General features: G+C 52.6%; 1 protein-coding gene across 1 annotated transcript in view; it reads left to right on the top strand.

The window, feature by feature from the left end:
• Window positions 1-16,110, top strand: part of PLCH2 (phospholipase C eta 2) — a 303,179-nt gene extending 287,069 nt beyond the window's left edge. The window contains exons 19-23 of the mRNA XM_036747264.1: window positions 120-204; window positions 832-978; window positions 1,854-1,933; window positions 9,761-10,073; window positions 14,028-16,110. Of these exons, the coding sequence (XP_036603159.1) occupies window positions 120-204; window positions 832-978; window positions 1,854-1,933; window positions 9,761-10,073; window positions 14,028-15,643 (2,241 nt within the window). The 3' untranslated portion in view covers window positions 15,644-16,110. The remainder of the gene's footprint in view (window positions 1-119; window positions 205-831; window positions 979-1,853; window positions 1,934-9,760; window positions 10,074-14,027) is intronic.
• The last annotated feature ends 652 nt before the right edge of the window (window positions 16,111-16,762 follow it).

The raw sequence follows: 16,762 nt of genomic DNA, 5'->3' as shown, positions 1-16,762 counted from the left end.
CACCTAGGTGCCTGTATGACTCTAAGACATACTTATGAAACATAGGGATTTCTTGGAAGCTAGGAGGCTGTACTGACCTCCCAAGCTTCCCACCTCCCATTCTCCTATTTGCTTTCCAGATCATCGACCCTTTCGTGGAAGTTGAGATCATTGGGTTACCTGTAGACTGTAACAAGGAGCAGACCCGGGTTGTGGATGACAACGGTGGGCATTGCTTCCCTTCACTCCTTCCTTCCTGAGTCAAAATGTGGGGCCAGATCCCTGTGCAGTCTGCTGTAGGAGAGAACTCCCAAAGGAGCAGAGACAACCCTCCCTAACCTTTAATGAATTGGGAGAGCAGGGAGGGCATGCATGACTCTGATGTCCACCTGCCTCCCTCTCTCTTCCCTCCTTTTCTGGTCCTGGCAAGAACCAGAGGGACTCTGAGGGGCATCTGCTTCCCTTTATATTCTTAGTCTCAGGAGTGAGGTTGATGTGTATTTCTGCCTCACTTAAACCCAATTCACACACAAGTCAAGACATCACCCTCACGATGTCATCGGTCCTCTTCGAGAACGAAGGAGGAACAAGAATCTTAGGGCTGTGGAAAAGGGAGGTGATGATGACCAGAGGCAAGGGGTGAACTCCAATGACTCTGGGCAAAGACAGTCATTCCTCAGGCTGGAGTGGGTCTTGGTGGGCTAGGGAACTCTTGCAGACCTTTGGCATGAGAAAGATTAAAGGGAAATAAAGGGGATAATAGATGGTGACCCTGGAAAGGGAGTTGAAGCAGAGATGAAACCTGTTTTCTCCTCTGGGCTTAAATACACCTTGCCTTTCTCTGGCCTCTAGGCTTCAACCCCATGTGGGAGGAGACTCTGGTCTTCACAGTGCACATGCCGGAGATCGCACTGGTACGGTTCCTGGTCTGGGATCACGACCCCATTGGGCGGGACTTCATTGGACAGAGGACACTGGCTTTCAACAGCATGATGCCAGGTGAGTTCTCCATTCTTAAGTCACTGGTCAGTAGACAATCCAATGAGCTCTGGCTAAGGCACTGGTTAGATACCATGGATGCAAAGACAGGATGGATAATGTTTCCTGGCCTCAAGATGCTTCCATTCTAGTGAGGGATACAAGATATAAGCAGGCAAATCTGTAAAGATGGAGAGCTCACTAACAGCTAGACATGCCAGTATTCAATGGATGGCTATCACGGGTGTTCCTTCCACCAGAGGTGTCAATCATGTGGCCACAGCAATCTCAAGTACAGACTGAACCGGATGAAAATATAATTGGGAAATATTTAACAAATAACAAAATAACATTTTAAACTAGGTCAACATGTGGCATGCAGGGGTTCTTATGCATAATTTAGTGGCCCCATTTCTGTTTGAGCTGGACACCCCTGCTCTCCACCAATGGAGACTGCAATGCAGATGTGCCTATGCCATACTTGTCCGCCTCCTCCCATAAATTTGTCATGGCACCTCACTCAACATGCTGAGGAGCATGCCTCAAGTTCTCTTGACATTTTGAGGATAAGAGCTTCATCATTGGAATGGATGACCCTGGGATCTCAAAGCCTTTATCAGTGGATTGTAAGTTTGGGCAGGTGCTACCACTGAGTATAGCCGAAGTCCGCTTCCCAAAGACTGGCCTAGCTCATTAGCTAGGGGCCTACAGTGAATAGAATCTACATAAAAACTGTACCCCAGGAGAAAGGAAACTCCATGAGGGCAGGAATTGTTGCATATTTTTGGGGGGTCCTTAGCACCTAACACAGTTCTTGGCCTGGAATTGGTTGCTTGTTGTGGCCAGAAAGACCTCCCCCCCCCACCTCCTTTGTACTTTTATGATCTTTGTTTCAGGTTATCGACATGTCTACCTGGAAGGTATGGAAGAGGCCTCCATCTTTGTTCATGTAGCTATCAATGACATCTCTGGTAAGGTGAGTACCCTTGGCCACTATGAGAATCCCTTAGGAAAATCTTTCTTGTTGGGATGTGGGCTGTGACCAACCTGAGAAAATCAGTCCTACTTCCCAGTGAAGCCCACACATGGTTGGGGGGAGGGGGAGGACCTACATCACTAGACTTGGGTTCTTTCCTGGGACATCCTGGTTTTCAAGTAGGCAGGTCCCTTAGGTGAAGGTTGAGACAACAAGCTACAACTGGTCAAAGGATCAGTCAACAAGCATTTCTGAAGCACCTACTATGTGTCAGTCACTGAGCTAAGCACTAAGGATGCAAGGGAAGACAAAAACAGTCCCTGCAGTCAAGGAGTCCATATTCCAATGGGGAAGAAAAACATGCAAATAATTATGTACATACAAGATACATGGAATAAATAGAAAGTTCCTCCCCTTTGATTCTCAAAAAGGAGCTGAAAGGGCATTACCTGGCTAGCTCAAGGACCCAACGAGCCCTTTGGACTGTCCTAGAAGAAACCCATTTAAGAGATATTCTCAGATTCCAAGCTCCTCCTTGTCCTTCTGGGAGGTTAGGGTAGCCCCCCCAATTCCTGCCATGGCTTCTCTCTACCTTCTGGCAGCACATGAAGGGTTGGGGGCTACCCACACCCCAGGTTTGGGGAGCTAGGCTAAAGTTACCAGGGCAGAAACTAACCTGTACAAACACCAGCCCCATCCTTTGTCTGCTCTCCAACTGAGGTTGGTAAGAAGGCAAATACTGCTCCCTGTGGGGCAGTGGGGTTCAGCCATGCCCCCGTATTATCAGCCTTCTCAATGGGAGGCCCCCTTTGGTCCTCGCATTCTTAGCCCAGATCCTAAGTTAAGAAGGTGAGAGAGACATCTGAGAGACAAGAGAATCATCTCCTGCTGGTTTCTCCAGCTCAGAAGCTAGATTGTCCCAGAGCCAAGTGAGAGCATCTTAGGCAGAGATTCTCTTATGACTCCTTTTGTGTGAGATCCCTCACACCAGCCAACTTATACAGGCTTGAGGGGGAAGAGAGGCTGCCCACGCACTAGGAGTCAGATGAAGTCCCTGATTCTGGAATAGTGACCACATACCTTCCCTTCTCTTTCCTCAGCTGTAAACTGAGAGGGTTAGACCACTTCTGAGCTCCATCCCCACTCCAACATTCTATGTTCACAGGTCTCTGAGCTCTGACATTCTATATCCTAAGGTCAGTTAGTCAATCAATCAATAAACTTGTATTCCGCACCTTCTGTATGCCAGACACTGCTTTAAGCTAGCTCTGGTGACATAAAAATGAGCGTAAAACCACCTCTGCCCTCAAGAAGCTCACATGCCAATGGGACAGACAGTATGCCACTAATTCTGTACATTCAAGATACAAACAAGTAGGTCCCTCCCTACTGACCATTGTCCAAAAGGCCCTTCTGAGAGCTGACATTCTATGTCCTGAGGTCTCTGTCTGAACTCTACAATTCTGTGCTCTAAGGCTTCTCCTACCTCTGTTGTTCTATGTTCTGACATTTCAGAATTCTAGAGCCTGGTGTCTAGATATGATATAGAGTATTAGCTTCAATTAAGGTGCACCATAACAAGAAGGCCACTCTCTACAGAGAGCAGTGCCTCCCCAAAGGCTGCATGGGAAATGTGGACAGGATGGATGTCAGGCCCCAGGGGTTTGGGGAGGAGGAGAGCAGGTGATGGCCCTACTCAGGCCCATTTATCCTACGGTCTATGTGAGCAAGCTGTTACTAGACTCAGCAGCCCAGGCTTTAGAAGGAGCAGTTTCTAATTTAGACTAGTGTGTCCCTGAGGAATGTCCTGTCTCCTACCCCACCCTGAGCCTGGCCATTTCTTTGAGGCCTCTTGTTGTCTCCTCCCTTCTCCCTCCATTTCTCCATTTCCTTGCCCATTCATCTTTTCCCTTATCTAGAAGAGAAGGCCTATGGTCTGCTTATCATAAGGCGTTCTGAGTGCTTCTTAGCTGAAGAGATCACTGCCCCTGGCCCAGACTAACCGGTCCTAGTACAAGTATCTGCCATGTCCATCAGGTGGCCTGATCCCCTTTACCCAGGCAGGATGTATGAGGACAAGCCTGCTGCCCTGAGCCATCTCAGCACGGCTCATTAGCCACTCCCCAGTGGCCTAGAAGGGCACACAGTAGTATCCTGTGAATCAGGAAAGTTAAACGGGACTGAGTGTCTTGTTGAAGACCGTTCTCCGGTCCCTTGGATGGCAGATTCAGTGCCTGAACTCTCTGAAGTCCCTGGGGGCTGGGCTAAGGGATCTGATGAATTTGTCAGCTTTATTTCCTCTTTACCCAATCAAGACCTTCATCTTCTCTCCCCCCTCGCCCTGACGGTATCTCTCTCCCCTTCTTCTTCCATGGCCCTGACCTTCCCTCCCTCTCACCACCCTTCTCTGTCATCTTCCCTTCCTCTACCCTTCCTTCCTCTTCCTGACCCTTTTCTCTTCTTCCTCTTCCTTCCCCCTTCCTCCTTCCCTTCCTTCTTTCATGGCCCTGACTTTCCCTTCATATCTCTTCCCCGCCTTCTCTCCTTCTTCCCATTCGTCTCTTCCTTCTCCTGCCCTCAAAGTCCTGACCTTCCATCCCTCTCTCTTCTCTTCCTTTCTCTTCCCTCCCTCTTCCTTCTCCTCCCTCAGAGCCCTGCTCTTCCCTTCCTCTCCCCTTTCTTCTGCTTCCTTCCCCCATGGTCCTAACAGCATCCATCCCCCCAGCTCCCTCCCTGAAGCTCCTCTCTGCTTGCCCATCCCCTGACCTCACCTGTGAGAGGTCCCCTGAGCCCCCTCTTCTCTTGCCTTTCCTCGAGCCCCTCCTAAAGCTGTGTTGGGGACTTTTTTGATTTGCAGGGGTGGAGTGGGGGGAAGGGGACATCTGGGTCAGGCTGGACCTTTGCAGCCATGTCTGGGGAACTGGACAGGCACTTCTCTTTCTCCCTCTCCTCCCTGCATGCTCTGTTTCTTAATTCTATGTCTGAGGCCTCTTGTTGCATTCCTCTGACCCCTCCCCTCTCCTCCTCCCAGCTCCCAAGCCACTGTCTTGATTTCCTCGGGGGGCCCTTCCTCTCTCTCCCTCAGCTTCTCCCCCAGCCTGTATTCTCCTTGTCACTCCCTTTCCCTATCACAGCCTCAGAGAGATGTGGTGAGAGTTGGGGGGAGAGGGGTGATGGAGTAAAAAATCCCCAACAGCAGGAGATTAGAACTGAGGGACAGTGAGTTTTAGGTGCTTCCTGGAGTCCCTGATGAGCCAGCACTTCCTACAACTCAGCTTTAGCCCCTCTTCAGCTCTCCAGCCCCCCAATCTGGTCTCTAGCCCTCTAGGGGTGGGCATGAGTCCACTGAGCTCCTAGAGACTCACCAGTCACCAGAATGATCTCTCTCACCACCCTGTCTCCAGGAGTAATGGCCAGAGTCATTGGGAGACCCACCTGGACAGCTGCGGGATGCCCTCCTTGGAGGGCTGCAGCTGGGCTGGGTCCAATTAGACTCAGAGTCAAAGGAAACTGGGTTCAAATGACAGCTCTGATGACAGTGACTAAAAACAGTCACTTGGTTTCTCAGGGACTCAGTTTTCACCTCCATAAGATGAGGGAGCTAGATGGGGTGATCTTTAAGGTTTCTTTTGGCTCTAAAACCTAGGGTGCTCATCTTTTTCTTTCAAATATAGAGTTGGATTCATGGGCGGGACAGAATTTCCCCTGGCTCCTGGGCCCTGCCCCCTTCTCCCCTCCTCCCTGCCTCTCTCATTCCACCTCGAAAAGCTTCTTGCTCATGTTTGCCATGTCTTTTGCCCTCCCTCCCCACCCTCTCCCCACCTGTGGTTTCTCTGTATTGTGGGGCTCTTTCCAGGTGTGCTGACCAACTCCCCTTGTACCCCAATGTTGTTGCTGTCTGATTTGCCTTTACTCTGTCTGTTTGGTATTACAGTGGGCTTCTCTGCGTCCAAAGTCTCCTTTTAGAAGCAGAGAATGGTTAGGAGCCTTGAAGGTACCCCCCGACCTGTCTCAGGAAGGTGTAGTGACCGCCGCCGCCGGCCGACCTGCATGCTCTCAGACTAGTCACCTCCCCTCTTCCTCCGCCTCCTCATTGACATTTTTGAAACTCTTCAACTCATGGATTGTGACATTCCTCCTTGATATGGTGGGGCCATCTGTAGCCAGAAAACCCGCCATTTATGAAGCAGGTCCAGGATGGAAAGCCCCAAGGGCTCAGCTTTTGATCTTGTCCCCTCTCTGCTCATCCCTTCCCTTCCACTTTCCTCTCAACCCACTCCCTTCTCTTTCCTGCATCACCTTTTCTTCTCTTCTTCCTCTCTTTCTTCTCCCTCTTACACTCTCCCTCCTTACCCCTCCCCTCTCTTCTCCTCCTTACACCTCCCCTTTCTCCTCTTTTTTGTTCATAGCCTTTCTCTTCCTCTTTATCTCTTATTCTTCTCCTCTATCTCATCCCTTCTCTTTCTCCTCTCTGTCACTCTTCTTTCCTCTCTCTTTTTCTCCTCTCCCTCTGTGGTTCTCAGTCTCTCCTCTGATTTCTTTTTCCTCCTTTCCCTTGCCCTTCTCTCTTTCTCCCTCCCTCCCCCCCCTTCTCTCTCTCTCTCTCTCTCTCTCTCTCTCTCTCTCTCTCTCTCTTTCCCCCTCCCTCCCTCGCTCCCTCTCTCTCCTCTACCTTCCTTCCCTCCTCTCTTCCTCCTTCCCTCCCTCTACTCCTCCCCCTCTCTTTCTCTTTCTGTCTCTCTCCTTCTCTTCTTCTTTCCTCTCCCTCTCTCTCTACCTTCCTCCCCCTTTCTCTCCTCTCTCCTCTTTTTCTCCTCTCTTTTCCTTCTCTCCTCTCCCCTTCCCTTTCCCTTTCCCTTTCCCTTTCCCTTTCCCTTTCCCTTTCCCTTCCCTTCCCTTCCCTTCCCTTCCCTTCCCTTCCCTTCCCTTCTCTTCTCTTCTCTTCCCGTCCCTTCCCGTCCCTTCCCTTCCCTTCTCTTCTCTTCTCTTCTCTTCTCTTCTCTTCTCTTCTCTTCTCTTCTCTTCTCTTCTCTTCTCTTTTTTCTCTCTCTCTCTCTACACACACACACACACACACACACACACACACACACACACTTTCTCTCCTCTCTTCTTTCACAGAAAAAGAAACCTTTCATTCAAACATTCTCCCTGGGTCCCCACAGCCCAGGTCATTCACCCTGATTGGCTCTTCCATCCAAAACAATGGGCATAAGTTCCTGGGGTCTCTTTCTCAAAGGCCCCTCCCCTGACTACCCTCTGCCTGGGGGTGGGGGGTGGGGGTGGGGGTGGGAGTGGAATGTTTCTGCCAAGTTCAAAGCTAACATTCTGGATCTTCTTCTAAATGACTTTCCTGTGACCTTTCACCAAATTTGCACTGGATTTGGGATCTTGAATCAGCCAGCTGATTCAAGCATGATGGCTCCTTGCTCTCCTTGCCTCCAGGATGCCCTCCCTGGGAGCCAGCCCTCCCATGGGCCCTGGCCACACACACCATCGCATCCTTGGGGCAGGGAGGGGGTGGTTGGGGGGTTGTTGATGTTTTTGTCTGTGATGGGAATTTGCGTGCGTGCGTGTGTGAGTGTGTGTGCTCTGAATTTCTTCTATCTGAACTTTGCAAGCATTTGCTAAGGATACTGGTTACTCTCATCTCCCAACAGTAACTCTGGGTACTTGCCAGTCTCTCTGGATTGTCTCCAAGTTGATGCTGCCCACTAGACTTTTGATCCTTCCAATTTGCATCCAGAGCACCAGCTTTTCTGGGCTAGGTCACAGTGGGCCCTGATGGCTGCAGTGAGCCATCTATACCTGGCCCTAAGCCTGCCATGCTTGACGGGGGCGGGGGAGGAAAGGAAAAAAGATGGAGGGAGCCGGAGCCATGGGTGGGAAGTTTGGCACTCCGGGCATATCCATGGATGAAACCTTCTCTCTGCTCCCCACCACATACATTGGACAGCTCCCTACTGGCAGCTAGGGCTCAGCCAATCCTAAACCCAAAAGTCAGAGGTGACCAAGAAGCCATGTGGTCCAGCCCCTTCCCTTGGGAAGGGTATCCCCTAAACATTTTTCTAGACTGGGCTCAGCACTCTGAGAATCTCAGCTTAGCTCTAGGAATTCAAGGCTACAGACATTTATATGGAAGGAGGGGGAAGAGCCTTGGATGGAGCATTAGGAAATCTCATTTCTCAAGCCTGGGTTGGCCACAACTTAACTCTCCCTGTGACCTTCTTTGGACCTCTTTATTCCTATCTATAAAAGGGAGGAGAGGGGGGAAGGACTCTGTGCCTCTTGAGGTCCCTTCTAGCCCCAGTCTTCCATGGATCTCTAAGTAGCCCTTGGATTACAACCCATAAGTGGTGCTTGCCACTTGTGTATGACCTTGGATAGGTCCTTCTAATCTCCTGACCTTCAGCTCCTCCTCTATAAATAAATGGGGCAAGACTGGACGGTCTGACTCCTATGATCCTAAAAAGCTGAATTTGACATTCTGGATCCAGTTGGGTACAGTGGTATCTGGAGAGCAGACAGGCCTAAGAGGAGCCATCTCCTACTTCCTCCATCCTTCTCTGGGACCTTCCCCTTTCCCCCAAAAACAAAAACACACAAAAAATTTTCAATTACCGAACCTACTGCACTTGTGACTTACAGGGCTGGCAAGTACACCTGGAATGTTTTTAGGAATGCTGAAGTTCTGTACGTCTATTCAGCGGGTTGTCCACAGTCTTGAACACCCGGCTGTAATGTTTTTCACTCTCTCCAGCTCAGGCCCATTTTGATGAAGCCCCATAGCATGTGGTCTGGGTTTGACCGGAGGAGCTTGCTTGTTTTCTATGGGTTGGCAATGGGGCGATGGCAGAGGGGGACAGGCAAGCTGCAAGATCATGCCACTGACCTATGTAGTCCCTGCCCTTCTTCCCCTCACCCTTATTCTGCCGAGACCCATGCTCCTGATGAATTTTGGTGACACCGAAAAAATTCAGTCCATGCTCACCTCTTGCTATGACCTCATAGCTACCCTAGGATAGTCTCCCTAGGAGGGCATGTGGCCTGGGGAGAACCTGGAATGTAAGGGAGGGCAAAATCAGTGGGAATTCCTCTAGAATGGGGAGAAGGGTGAGGAGGAGGGCACGGTAGTCTGAACCCCTATGCAGGGCTTTTTGCTAGCCATGTGATCCCCTGGGTTGGTTCTTCTACCCTAGCTGTGGTCTCCTCACAGGGAGGAGTCCTGTACCCACCTCTAATGATATACAGAGGGACCATCCTGTAGCACCCAACCTCCTTGCTTTTGCTTATCCCTCTGCATAGAGAAGCCATCCTGGAGAGATGTTTGCCCATTCCTAGAATGGGGATTGTGACTAGGGATGGAGGGTCATCCTTACATTCCTAGACCACGGAGTAGGTGGGGTACGGATTGGGTTGAAGGTGTCTTAAAGGTTCCTCTGCCTGATTGTCCTCTCTCCCTAACTCCAGATTTTGTGGGAGCAGGGAAGGTAGACAGATTCAACCTTTGTGCCCCTTCCACATTCTCCTCAGAGTTTCCTGAGGGGGAGCACTGTGTGATATCCCTTCTGCCTTCCCAGCTTCCTAAGGGGGTCTGCTACAGACTCTCCCATCTCCTCCACCAACACTCTGCCAAAGTAGATCCTGCTGAGCTGATGGCTTCTGGCAGGGCTCCAAGTGGGGTGCTGCCTCTGGCCCAGCTTGAGGGTCGGAGAATCTCCGTCCTTCTTCTTCCTTACTCATCCCCTAGAGAAGTGGGATGGATGCAGGAGGATGGGGAAGGGCCCAGTGGCAGCTGTGTATTATGTGAGGCTCTCTCTTTTGCAGGTCAAACAGGCTTTGGGCTTAAAAGGCCTCTTTCTCAGAAATCCAAAGCAGGCGTCCCTGGACAGTCATGCTGCTGGTCAGTTCCACAACAGACCCTCCATTAGTGGCCAGCTCCTGAGGCGCACGGCTAGTGCTCCCACCAAGAGCCAGAAGAAGGGTAAAAAGGGCTTTTCTGAACTCACCATGGACACCAAAGACAACGGCTCGGAGGGGGCAGGCGAGGACACCTCCCAGCCCCGCTTTGACTCAGAGCCGGAGAGCGCGGCCCCCGCCCCCGGAGCCCTTGGTGAGGGGCCAGGCCGAGGGCCCAAAGGTAAGGCCCAGGGTTCTGGGACAGGGAGAAGCCAGAGCCACCCAGCTGAGGGCCCGACCTTGAGCGAGCCCACACGAAGGTCAGAGAGGTTCCAAAGCCTGGGCCTTGGCTCCTCAGGTGAGGGGCCAAGTACTCCTGATGGATCCGGGCCTGCCGGGATGGCAGCCAGCTGCATGAAATGCATGATTGGCTCCTGTGAGGGGCCTGAGGTTGAGGGCCAATGGAGTGGCTGCCAGCCCTGCCCAGGGCCTGCCATCAGGGAGGCCCCCCAGCCTGAGCAGTGTAGCGGGGGGCTCGGAGGTGCTGGGAGGCTGGGACTCAGACACTGGGGGATCAGCGAGCAGCCCCGAGCCCGGCCGGACTCTCTCACTCCTGGCCCCAGGGGTGGCATCAACAGCAACAGCAACACCAACAGCAACAGCAGTCATGGCGCTGCCCGAGCCCCCCTGGACAATGCCCAGCCCCTGGGCCTGGGAAGGAAGAGCAGAAACTTGTCTAAGTGCCATGGGGTCAAGGGCCCTTCTCAGGCCAGGTGGCCGGGAGGGAAATATGGGAGCGTTGTGAGCCTGGTTACTGCCACCAGCGGCTCCATGTCCTCCGACACCAGCAGCCTAGAGAGCCTCAGGGGTCCTGAGAATTCCTGCAGGCCCGTGGGCACCTTGCAGAAGGAAATGAATGCTTTGTTTGTTCAAAAATTGGAGGAGATTCGGAGTAAATCCTCTCTATTCTTTACTGGTAAGACTAGATTTTCTTCTCCCTTACTGGTCCCTTCAGAGTGCTCCCCACTGTGTCCGTCTCCATCGCCTCTCCCACTCCCCTTTAGCATGGCCTGTGGTGTAGTGAAGATGTTCAGGCAAAGCTTCTTTGGGAGTTGGGGGGCCCCTTTTCTTTTTCAGTGTATTTCTGTGCCAAGTTGGTTTTGGTTTTGCTTAGATTAGGCTCCCTAGTCTGCCCCTAGTCTTTACTCCTTCCTGTGAGCCACCCTGTTCTCCACCACCATGAGGTCATTGTCATCCTTCTGTGGAAACCTGTGTGGAATCACTTTAATGTTGGATTGACCAACCAGAGCCTGAGAATGGGGCAGGACTGTCACAGGGTCCCGTGTTCAAGGCCCTCCCTTGATAGTTCTATCCTGGGGGCCTTTCCTTCAGGACTCTATCCTTAGAAGACTGCTCTTCAAGGCTCCCTCCTTGGGACCCTCCCTCCAAGGTCCCATCCACTTCCTTTCAAGGCTACATCCTCGGGGTCCTCCATTTAGGACTCCCATCTCTCTCCCTTTCAGGCTCCCTCCTTGGGACTCTCCTTCAAAGGGACACTTCACAGTCCCATCCTCTTTCCTCCAGGGCTCCAACCTCCCCCTTCAGGGCTCCATCCTTAAAAGCTCCCTTTCTATTTTCTTGAAAGGTCAGGCCCCAAGGGAAATCCAGAATAATTGAGATTTGTGAATGAGGCTCTCCTCTGGGTCACTGACCCACATCTCTAGGCTGAGAACTCAGGGAGAAAACTCGTTATTAATGAAGGTTGTCAAACTGAAGAGGTTTATAGAATGAGACATCTTTGCTCTTTGGGCTTGGATTTTCACAATTCATGGCACTGAGTGCAACAGCTTGAATGAACCTCATTTTCTCTTGCTCTCAGGGTCCTGGGCTTTGTGATTGGAGCTGCCTGTGCCACCCACAAAGTTCTTGGAATTTTTTAAAAATATTTTGCATTGAAATGGGAAAAAAGCCCCAGAACATAAGAATATGGTTTACATTCAGACATGCAGTTTTTGAAAGCAGCACAAGCTCTTCGTGTAAATTTGCTAGGGAAGAAAAAAATTGTCATCACCTTAGAAAATGGTCCAGTTCAACTTTCCACCCAGTACAGGAATCCCCTCTACCATGTCCCTGCTATAGAATACGTGTGTGAGTTTGGGCAAGACACGTCTCTGCGAGTCTCAGTTTCCCCATTTGTAAAATGAAAAGTGACAATATTGCCAAAACCTGCCTCACAGTGACAGTGTGAGGAGAATATTTTGTTTTGCTGTAGAAGTGTGACTGATTTGATGATCCAATCGGTTTACCCTTCCAGCCATGTGTTACAGCTCCCCATGAGGTGGCCTATGTCAAGTTCAGAGAGCTCTGATTGGTAGAAATGTCTGACCTGTATGTACAGAAACATGTCTTCCTCTACCTTCTCCCCGCTATTCTTAATTCTTCCCTTGGGGGCCAAGCAGACCGAATCTATTCCCTCTTATGTGTGATGTTCCTTCAGCTATAGGAAGACAGCTGCTCTGGTCTTACCCTCTCTGTCCCCTGATGTGTATTCTTCTCACACTGATTGTAGCCCTGCATTGGAGTCACCGCAGAGGTGGAGACTCCTACCCCAAATTCCATCAGCCACTGACATCATGGAACTGGGGGCTTTTGGGATTGTTCACAAAGGAATGTGGGATAGAAGAAATGAGGAGGAAGCTGGGTCAAAAGGTGGAGAGTTGGGGTCGTTTCCCCTTCTGTCTTCAGGAACAGTCCCCGATATCCTCTTTCCAGTTCCATTCATGCTTCCTTTGACTTTCACTCAACTATAACATAGTATTTGGCACCCCCCTGCTCTTCCCCTTCCAGTTTCCCCTTGGGCTTTATCATATTCCTGGTTCCTGGCCTTCTTTTTCCCTTGAAGGCTGCTATCTCTGGCTGCAGAGGGTAGAAGGGACCACAAGCCATCCTCACACGGAGATGATGATGTAAAAGGAGAGCATTCCAAATAATAAAACTTCCCTTGACTCCCTGGAGGCAGAGAGCCTACATCCCACTGAGAAAAAAAAAAAGCACCAAGCTCCCCCTCCCTCTGCCTCACCTACAGAACCGGAGTCGTTTACAGCCCACCCAGCTCTGCTTCCTTTAATCAGGCTGGACAGAGAGACTTCCCATCTTCTTCCCCTCACCGTCCTTCCCTGGCTGGGAGCAAGGGGTGAGGAGTCAGGCCTCTCCAAGTTCTCTAGGCTGCCCAGGGTACCTTGTTGAGTCACATCAAGCTTACCTTTCTACATGACTGTCGTAAAATTTGGAAAGTGATGAGCTGACCGAAGCCAGGACTCCTGCTATTTACACCTCAAATTTGCCAGATGTGGGTGCCCCAGAAGCTCCAGAATCCCTCTGTCAGTGCATCTAACTGGTCCTTTGGCAGTTTCATGTACAAAGCAATATAGGAAACATTTGTTAAACTTAAAAAAAAACAAAAAACAAAAACCTACAACTCATCAGTGCTCTGGTTGGGCAAACTTTTCCATCTACAGGGAGGGGCTTTCATAATACCCCTCACTGTACTTCTTGGTTCCCTTCCTCCCTGTCCTGCCTCAGTCTCCCGCATCTGTCTCACCCTCCCAACTAATTATGGTTTCTCCTGTCCACATGCATACTCTACCTCTGTAGTTAAGAATTGAAAGGACAGAGATACTTCAAGGTAACTCACCAAGACTCCTCCCCACTCCCCTGCCCCCCATGTTTCCTCTCCACTTACCCCAGCAGCCCTTGCTTGGGAATCTTGAAAGTCCTGGCCCCTGGTCCCCATTGCCGTGTCTGACCACAGGGTCTCAGTATGCCCTGAGCATGCTGGCCAGATGGGCTTGGGAATACGGCGGTGGTGCTTTCCAAATCCCCAAACTGGAGGGTTTTGTGTTCAGCATGCTTGAATAGAGGGTGTGTGTGTGTGTGTGTGTGTGTGTGTGTGTGTGTGTGTGTTCATGTGCACACACACACACCCTTGGCTGGAGGGGATGAGGGTGGATACCTTCGTGTGTTGGCTCCAGTCCCTCAAACCCACCCCCACCCCCATCTAGATTTCCCTAGAGCTCTGTGCCTGGTCCCCCACCCCCACCCCTTGTTGTGGGGCTCTTGGAGGGCTGGGCCCTGGGCGGTGTTCACGTCTCTCACTCACCCACTGCCTGGCTTGACACTGCCCTTCTCTCTCCAGATGGCCGCCCGTTCTCCATCCAGAGATCTGTCTCGTCTTTGTACAGCCTCGAAACCATCGCGGAGGAGCCGCTCGTTGCCAAGGAAACACCATCCCCAGATCCCTGGCCCCCTCTGCCCCCCGCCCCCATCAGCGACTCTGAGGGAGGGTCCCAGTGCTCAGCAGGCTCAGGCTCTGACACCCCTCTGAGCTCTCCCTCCCCAGGTGGGCCAAGGACCAATGGCCCAGGTGGACTGACCGCTCCAGGGCCACACCACGCTGAAGGAAATCCAGAGGGGGAACGGCAGACGAACGGAGGAGAACAGGAGTCCCAGGGGGTCCTGCCGACGCCCCCGGCAGGGCAGGGCTCCCTGCTGCACCCCTCCCGCTCCCACAGTGAAGAGGAACCGGATGGGGCAGCCTGGAGGGCAGAGCACACAGGTGACTCTCAGGGTCCCCGCCGGCCTGTGGGTTCCGTCGCTCTGCGCATCCCTCCGGCCCCAGCTCGGGCCCTGGCCGGCCCGCCAGCTGTGGTGAGGAGGGCCAAGAGCGAAGGGCAGGTGACCTTTGACCATCTGGTGGTCCGGCGTGCCCCACCGGTACAGTCCCCTGCTGCAGCTGTCTATTCAGATGCCACGGGCAGCGACCAGCTGTGGAGCAAGTTGGAGCCAGGCAGTCACCGAGACAGCATGTCCTCTTCCTCCAGCATGTCCTCCAACGACACGGTCATCGACCTCTCGATGCCCAACCTGGTGAGGAAAAGCCTGCCCAACCTGGGCTGTCTCACGGGCAGCCGGGAGAAGCTGGGGGGGCTAGGAGTACACAAGGGCCCCTGGCCCCGCTCAGCTGCCTCAGGTGGGGGCCAATTGCCCCCCGTGACCAAGAGCAAGTCCAACCCCAATCTGAGGGCGGGAGTGGCCCCACCACCACCCCCGGATGAGCTGCAGCCCCGGCCCCTGGCCCGCAGGCCCGAGGATGCTCTGGCCTCCCTCCGCCGGAGGCCCACGTGGAGCAGGCTGTACATGGAGGGCCTCCGGGCAGAGGGATCCTCCCTGGGGCCCCGAGCTCAGGACATGGGGGCCGCTGCCAAGTCCAAGAGCCTGGGCGACCTCACGTCGGATGACTTTGCCCCCGGCTTCGAGAGTACGTATAGGAGCATCAGCCGCAGCTTTGGTCCCCGCCCAGCTCCTGCCGCCGGGACTGGGAGGCCGCTGGGACCCAGGCTGCAGGCCAGGCCTCGTGATGAGCTGACCGAGCAGCTGAGGAGACTGACCGGCTTCCAGCTGGCCGGCGACATCACATCCCCCACCAGCCTGGGCCCCGCGGAAGACGAGGAGGAGGATGACAGCGGGCCGGCCACAGCGGGCCAGGGACCCGGCTTCCTTCGCAGGTCTTCCTCTCGGAGCCAGAGCAGAGTGCGCTACATTGCCACCCGGGCCAGGCAGGCCCAGGAGAGGCAGCGGCTCCAGGGTCTGGGGGTCCAGGGTCCCCTGGAGGAACGGGGCAACCCAGAGGGGGCCTGCTCTGTTAGCCGGGAGGGGTGTGTGGACTCTCTGGCTCTTCTGATTCCCTCTTCCAAGTTCACCCCGGGCCTCATCGAGGATTTGAACTCAGGTCCCGTTCTTTTGAAACTCTAATCTGGGCAGAACTGGGGGAAGAGAAAGCCCAGTGACGGAAAGGCCTTTGGGGTTTGGGCTGCAAAGACTGAGGAATGTTCTTACTCGCATGTGTCCACCAGCTAAGTCCTGGCTCAGGGTCACTTGCCCCTCCTCTGGGCTCAGGCTGGGGCTGAGTGGTGAGGCAGGTCCAGAACTGGCCACTCTTGCATTGCCTGGGCCTGGCCTTCTCTGTCCCCAGTTCTTCCCACCCACCCTTCTCCATCCAATGTCCCTAACACCCAGGCCACGAACACTGGGTGAAATCCCGCATGTTAGCACCTCCCCCTTCCCAAACCTGGGCTGGCCTGGGGAAGCTCAAGACTTGGTCCCTGAATCTGCCAGCTCCACAGGGCTCTGAGGTGCTCACTCTGCAATCAAGGCAGGAGGGAGGACATGGGGCTCTTGGTCTCTGCTACTAGTGGCATTCCTTGGGGGAAGGTGGCTGTCCTCTGGCTCAAATGTGGGGAGGGTTTGGGCTGGGGGGATGGCAGCTGACCTTTGGCTCAAATGTGGGGGTTTGGGCGGGGGTCTGGCTCCCCACGATGCTGCTGTACATAGCGCATGGAGGGGGAGCTCTCGGGGACTCTCCATGTTTGCACTGCCATGCCAGGATTTTCATGTGTTTTAAATGAGATTATATACATATATATTTAAATTTTTAGACACACATATGGAATATGAAACTATCCAAAATTATCCTTCTTCAACCCCATTTTTACCTTTGTTTTTAGCCTCATGTGTATGTACTTACACATGCATGTGTGTGCATGTGTATGCTCAGATGAGTGTGTGTGTGTGTGTGTGTGTGTGTGTGTTCAGGACAGTGAGAGACCATGAAGATACTAACCCTTGTTGGTGGGGAGAATGTTGACCACAGTGGCTTCCAAGCCCACCCCAGTCCCAGGAGAAGGCAATCACTTTCCCCTGGAACCGTGCCCACCCCCAACCTTCCTTTTTCCCCATCTTGTTTTATTTGTATAAGAATTTTCTCTGTACATTGAAACATTTTAAAAAACCAATTTGTAAGCTCTTAAATGACTCCAATAAAATGCATTCAACCTTTTGGCTTCTGACTTCTTTCAGTTGTAGCTGGGCTAT

Source organism: Trichosurus vulpecula, chromosome 2 (assembly GCF_011100635.1).
Source record: "Trichosurus vulpecula isolate mTriVul1 chromosome 2, mTriVul1.pri, whole genome shotgun sequence".
Lineage (NCBI taxonomy): Eukaryota > Metazoa > Chordata > Mammalia > Diprotodontia > Phalangeridae > Trichosurus > Trichosurus vulpecula.
The sequence above is the reverse complement of the archived record's forward strand: the minus strand, read 5'-3'. Positions and strand labels throughout refer to the sequence as shown.